The following is an 11,729-nucleotide window of genomic DNA, read 5'->3' as shown; positions in this document are numbered from 1 at the left end:
AGCAAGTGTACAAAGAACCCCTGGAGGTTAAAGCAGAAAAGGCGGAGGGGTAATTTTGGGGTGAAAATCACAATTGACAATATGGCAACTTAATGTCCACCTTACCTCTATGCAGGTGATGGGAGGAGTTCTGATCTGATCTGTTTAAATGTGGCACTTTTAATGCGTTAATTGATGAAGTTGTAGGCGTGTGAGTGGCTCAGTAAGTCACATTCCTTTTTGGTTATTTTAGCTTTTTAGAAATATGCTGCCTTGTCGTATGTACCTTGTCGTGTCTTTTGCTTATCCTACCCGCGGTAGGGGCTACAGATCGTTAAGTCTGCCCCTGCTGGACAGGTCCAGCCAGACTAAAGTGGGGGGGGGGGGCTGTCTGGGGAAGACAAAGCGCGCGACAAGCAGCAGATCCTGGCGCGTGCTACCACGCTACAACTGCGAGAGTGTTTGGGAATCGCACACACGGACACTCATGCTAGAATTAAACCATATCCCTTAATTAATGGACAAATATGACATTTATTTTAGCCTGTTTAACCATAATTAGCAAGCCAGATTTGCGGTTACAAGCGCCAGTGGTGTAGTGGTATCATACAAGATTCCCATTCTTGCAACCCGGGTTCGATTCCCGGCTGGCGCAATTGTTTGGAAAAGATGTTACATTTAGGTATAACGTACGTAATATTTACTTTACATATCCTCCCGTGCTATATTTACAAACTGTTTGAAAAGGCCCAAGTCAATTAATCACTCCATAATTCATAGATGATTTAATCTTCAAGCTATCCCACTATTGTATTGTTAATACAAATACAAACCTAATACAAAGCATTATATACTGTAATATTATAAATCAGAAATAAACATTTGCCACGCTTCCATATATTCAGTTCAAATGGCATCATGGCAGCATCATCTGTTAACTACAACCTTTGGTTCATTTTCACCCTCGGTGCGATTCGTTTGGGCAGATGTGAATATGGCAATTGGGAAGATCTCGGTCTCCCCAAACTAATACTGGAACTGTTTATATGTGGTGAGAACGAAATCTGACTTCGATCCGATCCAACCATCAGCTGTACTCCACAAGTTTGAGCTTTCTTGGCATATTAATCAGATAATTACTAAAGCTATAAACAAATGCCATCTCTGCTTCTCGTTAAACCGCATAGAAATATGCACTAGTTCAGAACACAGGACATTCACGCATTTACTCCCGTCCAGACCAATCTGACTATTAACTAGAGAACATTCTCACCTGGTTTGCTGTGAAGCGTTTTGGTACGCTAGATTTTTCCATTAGAAAGCAAACCAAAAGGTAAAAAGTTTGATAAAAGTCTTTAACTACTTAGGACCAAATCAAACTGTGTGTGTAAACAATAACTACTAATCACCACTAGAAGTACTGTAACCTTAAATTGCTTATATTTCTCAATATTTGATATTTCCAAGAAGTATCTCACCAAACCGGAGTTACTGATTCAGTCTCAGACCGCTGTGGGCTGTGTAACAGAATACTAAACAGGACAGAACAGTGCAGGTTATTTCTAATTGCACAATATAAGAGTGGTGTCAGATCATGAAACTTCACGTCTACTGGGGTGTATAGTTGCTTTAATATAACCATGTACTGTTCACAACAAAACAAATCACATGATCACACGGTCTGAAGACAGTACTCCGTCAATGGTGGAACAACTGCAATAAAATACCTTCACAATTAAGGCAGATACATTTGCATCGTCTAAACATCAGAACTTGAAAGGCAAACAGAGAGATTTGCCCAATATTTATCATTTGTTCACTGAATGTATGAAGCATGATCCAGAAGACGCACTACTAGGGGACAAAGGAAACAAAAAAGGCACAAATATTTATATCGGGAGAAAAAACAAACTTGCATCTTTACGTAAAAATATGTGTTTCCTTCTGTTCCTACACTTAGGTTTTACATAAACAAAATGAAATAAAATGGGGTGGGGAAAATCTGAATAGCACAAAAATAAAAACCCAGCCCATAAGGCATGGGACGAACTTATTAACCTGAGCAATGGTCTCGACTTGTATCCACCAGTTACTCCACAAGGAGCACCACCTTGCAGTTCCGGATATCTGCATGGGTTTTCTAGGCAACGTGCCGATTCAGTCCTCCCTGACAGAGCTGTGGGCAGAGCTTGGGCCCCTGCAGGGACGGCCTGCAAAAGCAGCTCTTAGCAGCATGGTTGGCCACTCAGCCCGAGTCCGGTCTCATTTCCAAACTCGATGGTAATCCATCCATGGTGAAAACCACATTTGGCTTTTCAGAAGAGAAGGGAGGGTCCCCCTTTTCTGTCACAGCACCTTAGACCAGCCAAATCAGGCGTGTGTGTAGTCTTGTGATGTCGAGGCGCTAAGGAAGTGTCCTACAGCACACAAGGTGTGTTGTACAGAATGGAAGTAGCAAGAGCAAACACAGCCAGCTCACCGGGGAGGCAGGAGAACAGAAGGAAAACTGCAGGACTGGATTTACATCAGTGTAAAGGTTAAACATCCTCCTGCACTACCGAGATTATCCAGAACAGCAGCTGAGAACTCTCACTCACATTTCCAATTATATACAAGATACAGCAGTCATTTGACATGATATGACAAATTCCTTATTTAGGCCACCACAGAAGCGGCCTGCACTATTCTCAAACTCAAAAACTACAATACCCACAATACTTACGTCCTGCATCCTGCGACTGAAGAAAGAAAGCAACTGTGGTACAGATCACATATGACATACATTAAGGACAGCAGACAGAGAAGTGTAAACACACACACACAGACACACACACAGCACCAAACTCCATTGTGCATAATTGAAATCTGATTCAAATTAAAATAATAAAATGTATATAAATTTAAAAAGATCTCATGGTATTTCATAGCTCACAGTCCAGGAGTTTGATGTAACATGAAGCTTGAGTCAGAGAAGGAGAGAAAAAAAAGAACAAAATAGATGATGAGTAAACGGTGATACTCAGTACTGGAAGGAGATGACGGAGTTAACGCGGTAGACGTGATATGAGCGGTTCCAGAACACTCGAGTGAAGTAGTTGGTATACGGGGAGTAGTTCATTTTGATTTCATGACAGAATCGTCCGTACTTGGAGAAAGTGTACGTTTCACCTTTGTCATACACCACCTAGTGGAGAAGATGAATATAACAAACAGAAAAAGCCCTTAAACAGGTTACACTAAAGAATGTCTGGTTTTCTACAAAGAAAATGAAACACATTCATGACAACTCAATATTTTATTTGTAATATGTAAATCTTTAAATATTTTCATCGCAGTAAAATGATTTACGTGGCCATTGGCGAAGTCGAGCAGGTCTTTGATCCTACAGCCTCTAGAAGTGCTCATCTGGTTACATAGCTCCTCCTCTATGATCACGTAGCTGCTCTTCTGAGCTGTCAGAAGCTTGTAGACCTCCTCAGCAGAGCGCATGGCGTACACCTGATATGTCTGCAACACACACACACAAACACACACAGCCCAAGTGCTTTAGTCAGGAATCACCTAAGTCAGTCAGCACTGCTTTGTCCCGTCAGAGTTCTAATATAACACTCAAATCTAGAACTGAAATGCAGGCCTGGAGTTCATCACTGACAGTTAATTGAACAGTGTGATCATTTTATCTCCACAGCTTCGGTGAGGGGAGTGTGGAAATTCTGTAGGAGCTGCATCTCCAGGGCTGTGATTTGTGTAGCTCTACTGTATAGTGTCAGCTCCTTAACCACAAACCACACATGGGATCCAGCTGCATCCACAATCCTCCCACATGCATTAGAACAATACTCCACTCCTCTCTCTCTCTCTCTCTCACACACACACACACACACACACACACACACTCTAGAACAATACCCCACTCTAGTGGTTGTTCTCCTGGTACTCAGAAGAGCACGTGTGTGAAGGCAGGCTTCTGCAGATGCTGGACTCATTAGGATGACTGGCTTGTCTAGGATCACTGCTCCTGTACACAGACTGCAGTTAGGTAGAGCTGCACGCTCACACCAGGCAGCACTGTGTTCTGGGCTCAGCAAACCTAAAAAAAAACCCCTTCCTATTTCAAGGTATTCTGTAAGTCTAGTCCTGTGTGTGTGTGTGTCATGTCCTTTCTTCACAGAACCAGATCTTAGACCAGCAAATCTAAAGGAGAACTGCTTCATCAATACCCGCCCATGTTAGTGACATTAATTCAAAGGGCATGTCAAATACCCTTAAGGTCCAGGACAGAAAGACCCCTGGGGAAGGAGGGAGGGAGGGAGGGAGGGGGAGAGAGAGAGAGAGAGAGAGAGAGAGAGAGAGAGAGAGAGAGAGAGAGAGAGAGAGAGAGAGAGAGAGACAGACAGACAGACAGACAGACAGACAGACACACACATATACTCACACTCTCACTCCTCTGCAGGAGGCTGATGTCGGTGTAGAGGGGGAGGCTAGTGACTGGCCACCCTGTGCATAGCTTCACTGTACCCAGCAGGGAAGGACTGGCAGCAAACACAGCTGCTAGTGGAGCCTGACTTCTACAGCACAGAGAGAGCACTGCTAATCACATAAAGCAATGATGCTTCAAAGAACTACATTACCCACAAGTCTTTTCCAAAACTGCTTTCCACCAGTACACATCACTTTATAGATAATTTTATTCACAAAAGTTTCACAAGGGGTTTACAAGTTAATTTGCTGCTGATAAAATCCCTATTAAGATAAATGATCCCAAATGACACTGCACTCTTCCAACACACACACACACACACACACACACACAAAAAAACAGCTCACTTAAGACTCACTTAATCCAGTTCATGAGCTCCACAGTGTCAGGATCATAAAACTCTTGTACCTCAGTTAGCTCAGACAGCACACGCGGAAAAAACTGCAAAGGAATACAGTACGTTACACACAACATCCACCTATCTAGCTGCTGCCTCACAGGAAAGACAAGCTCACCTCCCTCCACAAGCTGAAGCCAATGATGGTGGGCACTGCTGTGCTCAGTATTAATGCCTGAAAACAACACGGAGACAAAACAGCCCTGTGAGCAGAACAGGCCAAACAGTATGATGTGTATTGAAAATTCATCCACCCACAACTCCTTTCATGTTTTCCTTCATCCATCCATCCATCCTCACCAGCACTACAGGGTGCACTGACTTCAGTCTGACCCATCTGAACACGGTCATCCAGAGTTCAGGAGAACACACACCGAACGCCGTGAACGCGCACACATACGGCGTCCACAGGTACTTCATCCTGCAGGAGTGGGAGCGGCATGACGACACAGGACCGCACAGCAGACACACCCTGTCCCACTTCCTGCCCCCGTGTACAACTTCCTTCCCCCCGTCCCTTGTAGTATTGGAAAATAGTGATTAGTGAACAGCGGTGGTGAGTGAACTCATTTACCCTTGGAAGAGCATTGCGAGTGCTCCGAACAGCAGCGTGTGGAAGACGTGGTAGATCACCTCCGGACGCTCTCCTATCCGCCCATCCTCCATCTGCACACTACCCTTCAGGCTCTCACCACTGCACAAACAGCAGCAGACACTCAGAAATACATTACCCACAATCCTTTTTTAAGAATGCAGAGAATGGAAAAAACCGCTTGGCCCTAAATCTTTCAGTCAAGTCATCTCACTGAAAATGTCCTTCAACTGATCACACAACAGCTGTACTGAACTTAGAGCAGGGCGATATGGCCCCCCCAAAAAAATTTTTTAATCCGATTTTCGATTTTAATAGATTTATTTTCCTCTACTAAAAAACTACAGATGATAAAGGAATGGTTAAAAAAAGTTTTAATTTATTTTTCACTTAAATTTCCCCTTTGGGGTTAAAGTGCAACCAGAAACAAGCAAAAAACAATTGTAAACAAGTGAGAACATCCAGTAACTTTTAGAAGGCTTTCAACATAGTTTAAGCACTGACACAATGCACCCTCAAACTTAAAATAAATAAATACACACCCTCAAAAAATAAATAGATCTAAATAATTTGGTGCCCTTTTTAAGAACAGGGCTGCCCTCACTTTAGCCTAAATTCCAGCACTTTTCAAACCTGGAACACAATGCAACATTAATTTTTGTCAGGTAAATGTTCATTCCCGTTTTTGAGGGGTGTTACTTTATACTACCACATATAGTTTCGGACGTATAAACGCTTGCGCCGTTCGCGCAGTTTCACGCGAGGTGTGCGGAGCCGTGCGCTACGGTCACTCGCGAAAGTATAATCCATTGAAGTGGGTTCGGTTCCCCTGTTCGGTTCCCCAGCCCAGCTAGGGCTGCCCACCGCTCTGGGCACGTGTGATCCACAGCCCCCTAGTAATCACTAGTGTGTGTGTGTGTGTGTGTTCTGACTGCACAGATGGGTTAAAAGCGGAGGACGAATTTCGATTGGGGAGTAAAAAATCACAATTGACAAAAATATGGCACATTTAACATTACGTCTGACGCTGCAAAACCAAACCAACTCCAGATCACGGAGCTAGTTGCTCTTTTCTTGGGCACAAGCTCCGCCGTCATGTTTATGTGTGTGTGTGTGTGTGTGTGTGTGTGTGTGTTGAGGGTGGATGGGTGGGAGGGGCTAAACTCACTGAACTACGGGAGCCCACAGTGCAGCGTCGGTGGTGAAAATTAAAACTCAGAAAATCGATTTTCATAAAAACACATCGTCCTTAACTGTAAATTCGAATTAATAGATAATATCGATTAGTCGCCCAGCTCTAACTGAACTATACATGCAGAAAGGATTATGTGCCCCCACCCACACACACACCTGAGTCTCCTGTAGATGGTCTGCATGGTGGAGAGAACACACACAAGCATCACCAGTACATAGAAAGGTAGGACAGAGGCCTGGGTGAGACGGAAGAAGAGGTCCTGCCCCGGGGACTGGAAGCCCTCTTCACACAGCAGCAGGTTGGGGATGAACTCCCTGACACACGCACACGCACACACACACACACACACACACACACACGTCCACCATGTGCTACTGATTACTGTTAAGAACCATCTTTACAAATAAAATTAAATTAAAATACTGTGTGTACATGCACGTGTCTGTGTGTTTCCAGCACCTAAAACTTACGTCGTTGAATTTAATCCAAACTTGACTTCCAGAAATTTCAATATGAAATCACTCTGATCCACTGGAAGAATCCTCTACAAAAAGACAAACACACTCAGGAGGGAGAAGTCCAGCACTGTTCTGTGGGCGGAGGCACGCACAGAGCAGCTACCACGGTCTCACCTTCACCAGGTAGTTGAAGGTGATGCCTGTGGTGAAGACCAGATACAGGTGCAGCACGATCTTCATCAATCTCGCCACCAGGGGGCCTATCTTCATGTTTTGCTAGAAAGGTGATTACATGAGATTACAACAAGCATCCGGTCTATTTAGCAGTGGGTGCGTGGGGTTACCTGGAGCGACGAGAAGTGTTACCTGGAGGTACCTGGCCAGCAGGGTGGCTATGAGCAGACTGAGAAGCGGGGAGGACAGCAGACCAGGCCTCTGGTACTGCAGAACATAGGCCAGCAGCAAAGAGCTCAGATACACCTTATGGATGTCTGCCATCTGTCAATCACCCAAATCCAGAGAAAGAGGAGGAGAAACAGATCAGCTGATAAGACGGCACATTTTTTGTGTTTGTTCAGTATCCATACAGAGTGTGTGTGTGTGTGTGTGTGTGTGTGTGTACCTTCCGGGGTGGTATCAGGTCAAAACAGTCCAGCAATAAGAGCACCACGCCCTGTACGAAGAGCACACAGTGGCTGTGCTCCCACATCACGATGAAGCTGAACGTAGTCACACTCATCAGAAGGTAACAAAACATCTAAAACAAACAGGAACAGGCATCCTTACACATGCATAATTAGCAGACAAAACAGAACATAAAAAAATAAAAACCCTCTCCAGTAACCCTACTGAACACCGCAACCTTGAGATTCAAACCCTGAGTGTTTGGAGAGTAATGTCTGTAGTGAGCACACTGCGTGTACCCCTCCGGCACGTTTAAGCCTCGCGGTGGTGCGTGGTGCTCGTGAGAGCTGCTGTAGTGAGCGCACCTCCACGCCGGAGCTGACGTTGTTGCTGAGGAAGCCGGTTAGTGCGGCTACTTGGCAGGAGAAGTATGGCAGGGCCCAGTTGTCCCGCAGGGGGATGGCGTAGTCCACTTTTGTCGTGTCCGGCCTGCACAGACAAATGCAGAGAGAACACAGCTGTCTGTGATGAGCTATGCACTCAGATATGTGTTAGCCATACCAACAAACCAGCACAAAACATGGCCACAGTTAGGAAAACCTGAAGTGCATCTGAAGTTATTACTGCATCCAACCTTCTTCTACAGTACAGTTTGGAAAACATTAATTGAACCTAAAATATCACTGATGGTTTGCACTGGACCCAGTATTGACAGACGAGACAGTTGTGAATTAAAAGTACGAATGAAGCCAGCTCTTCTGGTGAGCCGCTGCAGGTGTGAAGACCTGCATAAGACGTCTGCAACAATCTCACCTGTTGATGACGAACCAGGCTACAGCCAGCATGCCCGCTACCCAGGTGCCACTCATCAACCAGCTGCACACAAACAGCGCTGTGACGTAGACAGCCTGCAGACCAAACACCACCCCTATGTAGAAATACACTGGCTCAATGGCATCCTACAGCATGGAGAGAGAGAGAGAGAGGGAGAGAGAGAGAGAGTGGGAAAGGGGGAGAAGGAGAGTGAGGGAGGAGTGTGAGAGGGAGGGAGGGAGGGATGGAGGGAGAGAGAGGGGGGATAAAGAAAGAGGGATGATAATAGGTGAACAAACACCCCTTTTGTTTAGTGTTATGAATTAAGTGTACTTTGAATGAAAATTTAGACATTATGGGAAAAACTTTTGGAAGGGTTCAGTTTTCCTTTAAAGTTTAAAGAGGTATATTACTTTACACACACACACACACGGTTTTCTGTGTAGAAAGGTGGTCCGGTCTCATGTGTGAACAGCATTAATAGCATGGGAACAGTACTAAGGGAAATGGCCACAATATAACTCTGTGGGACAAGGCTGATAACCATGGTCTGGCAATGGCAGACCTGACTGCCACTGAGTTTGTAGAGCAGACTGCTGAGGAGCTCTGGATAGAGCGAGAGCTGCTCTACTGCATTTATGGTCTGGCCAGACACCGTCCTGTTATCCCGCGTAAGCTCGTACACACCTGCACAGGGGGATAGCACAGTCAGAGATCCATCAGATTCAATTTGATACGAGAACTGCATACCTCCATTCTGACATCAATTTTTTAAAGAACTTTTAAAGGTCCATTAAGCATTATTAACCATGAGAGATGAATATAACAGCAGACAGTGATCTGAACAGAGGACCATTCTTTCCTAGAATTGCACTGGAGTTTACTTGCCAAACACTAAAACACAAAACACCATATAAATATAAAAGCTACACTGGCCAGTGAGCATATAAGAAATTGCCAACAATATTTTACAATGATGTCTACACAATATACTGGGCCATCTGTGTAACTAAATATTCCAGACACATCAAAGCTAAGGTTTCATTACCCTTCTCGAAGGAGGAGGCGAACAGCATGTGTTTATAATAGTAGTAATAGAGACCACTGCCCCCTTGGAAGGTTATCTCCCTCTCCAGTTCCTAAACACACGAGAAAAGCATCAGCATCAGAGCTTCAAAATCATACAGTCTGCGTTTTTACAGCTGCCTTCGGCTACGTACACGAAGAGGATACCGGATGAATGCGAACATGCCCAAACTGTGCGAGCGTAGGAGTAATAAGGTGCTCTCAGTGCCAACACCCAACGTGGTGGTGTAACCTCACCTGTCTGCTGGAGAACCAGAACTTCCTCTCGTGGTAGGTAGACAGATACACCGCATATACCATTCCACAGGTGACTGCTGCTAGGCAACCAATGAACAACTTAACTACACGCTGCAAAAGAACAGCTAGAGAGAGAGAGAGAGAGAGAGTCAATACTGCACTGAGGTACACAATGAGTGAGTTATTTGCAGTTGTTAATTTACATTCAATAACAACTGCAATGCCCTCAAGTGTTGCCACATTAACCCTGATTTTACATTCGAGATTCTGAAAGCAAAGCACAAACATGCTATTGTAATGCGATACCGATTTCTGACACACAATTTTCCACAGTTAAAAATCTGCTTTGCTTGAAATCTAATACCCAAGCACATCTCTATGTGAACAAACAAAAACCTATCAGAGAAAGCTCAGCTAACCCTTAATGGAAAAACGTAGTGTTTTACTACTAAAACGTTGTTGGGGTGGAAATGCTCACATTTACTGCATGTCTGAGCTGCTTTTGCTGAGGCAGTGCTGTTGGCTGAGGTGTGATCTACTTTCTCTTCATCTGTAGGGGGTAAGATGCCATCTGTGCCACCCGCACGACTGTCTCCACCTGCGTTACCCGCCGCTCCAGTATCTGCACCTGCGGTTCTGTTGTCCTCGTCTCTCGTCTCAACTATTGAAAAGTTTCACAAACGTTTACCAAAAGCACCTACGAATGTACTTACACTACCACAAATTAACATAGAAAATGCAATGTGTGTGTGCATGTGTGTGTATAAATGATAAAATGCACACACCAGTAAGTAGAGAAATAACTGCCCTACCTTGGTGGAGCTGGTCCAACAGTCCTTCAGGTGCAGGCTCGTCCTTCTCTCCCGTTTTCCTGCATCGCAGTTCTGCCATTTCTAGATGAGGTTGGGCTAAATGTGATCTACAAAGTCTTCAGGTCACCACCAAATGATATTCACCATCACGAGGCCGCGAATTATGATCTAACGTTACACTTAAGAGTATTCACCGCTTTAAAGCAAGTCGGAATACGATTATTTAATGGCAAAACAGACAGATGAACCGTTAACGTAAGGTTTGAAATGCTGTCTGGGTGGGTTACAGCGGTCAGATGAGTGCGGCCAGCTAACCTGAATGGCCTGAACAGATTTTGGCTAACGAGTCTCGTCAGGTTTGACAGGAGCTTCGTGATTTACCGGACGACGGGGACGGTTGGCTCGTCTACACCGGCTCACATCACACGGCGTTGGGGCCGAGCAGGTCGGTCGTGAGGTTCGGTGTGCGTTTGATGCTGGAGGAGTGAATGTAGCCCGTGTAACCCAGCTAGCTAGTTAGCCAACTAGCTCCGAGCGGGTACAAGCAGGTTTAAGCATTTTGGTGATTTTCATCGTCCTAACAGACATAACGGGTCGTACCTCTGAGGAAAAGCGCTACGTTTAAAACCGCATAGTGAGACACTTTGAATGTAAACTAGCTAGCTAGGGAGCACTTCCTCAAATTTCTGCATAACTAAACTTTCCGGCGCCGCTAGCTACGGATCCCACCATAGGACAAAATTCAGCATCAATGCGAGAATTGCATTTTTCCTGTGGAGATTGCATGCAGCAACTAATATGGATCTTTTTCAGTGTCACCAGAACCTGAACCTGAAACCATTATTACTTGGAAAAAAAGTAATAAGAATTTCATTCAAGTATGCAAAATTCAAGTTAAAATTCAGGTTCGGGTAGATATTCAGGGCAGTCATGGCCTGGTGGTAGGGAACTGGTCTTGTGACCGGAGGGTCGTGGGTTCGATTCCCAGACCTGAGGCCATGACTGAGGTGCCCTTGAGCAAGGCCCTTAACCCTCAATTGCTCACTTGTATAAAAA

The 11,729-nt window shown here is 44.8% G+C and overlaps 1 protein-coding gene and 1 non-coding gene across 3 annotated transcripts; one reads left to right on the top strand and one right to left on the bottom strand.

The window, feature by feature from the left end:
- The first annotated feature begins 563 nt into the window (after positions 1-563).
- trnag-ccc (transfer RNA glycine (anticodon CCC)) lies at positions 564-634 on the top strand. Its single transcript has one exon. It is a non-coding gene; the product is annotated as a tRNA-Gly (tRNA).
- A 957-nt stretch (positions 635-1,591) lies between these two features.
- LOC143499443 (putative C-mannosyltransferase DPY19L4) lies at positions 1,592-11,411 on the bottom strand. Of its 2 annotated transcripts, none has more exons than XM_076994100.1 (20): positions 11,055-11,411; positions 10,674-10,754; positions 10,340-10,522; positions 9,862-9,986; positions 9,587-9,677; positions 9,104-9,225; positions 8,539-8,684; positions 8,091-8,214; positions 7,724-7,858; positions 7,468-7,599; positions 7,276-7,377; positions 7,114-7,187; positions 6,799-6,957; positions 5,431-5,550; positions 5,157-5,277; positions 4,975-5,031; positions 4,818-4,900; positions 4,415-4,544; positions 3,328-3,486; positions 1,592-3,163 (listed from the first exon to the last, which is right to left on the bottom strand). In XM_076994100.1, the coding sequence occupies exons 2-20, from the start codon at positions 10,750-10,752 to the stop codon at positions 2,999-3,001; spliced, it is 2,307 nt and encodes a 768-aa protein (XP_076850215.1). In that variant the 5' UTR covers positions 10,753-10,754; positions 11,055-11,411; the 3' UTR covers positions 1,592-2,998. The 2 variants fall into 2 exon arrangements, with proteins under 2 accessions (XP_076850215.1, XP_076850213.1); XM_076994098.1 differs by having other exon boundaries at positions 4,415-4,547; positions 11,055-11,410.
- Between the last annotated feature and the right edge of the window lie 318 nt (positions 11,412-11,729).

Source organism: Brachyhypopomus gauderio, unplaced genomic scaffold (assembly GCF_052324685.1).
Source record: "Brachyhypopomus gauderio isolate BG-103 unplaced genomic scaffold, BGAUD_0.2 sc135, whole genome shotgun sequence".
Classification (NCBI taxonomy): Eukaryota; Metazoa; Chordata; class Actinopteri; order Gymnotiformes; family Hypopomidae; genus Brachyhypopomus; species Brachyhypopomus gauderio.
The sequence above is the reverse complement of the archived record's forward strand: the minus strand, read 5'-3'. Positions and strand labels throughout refer to the sequence as shown.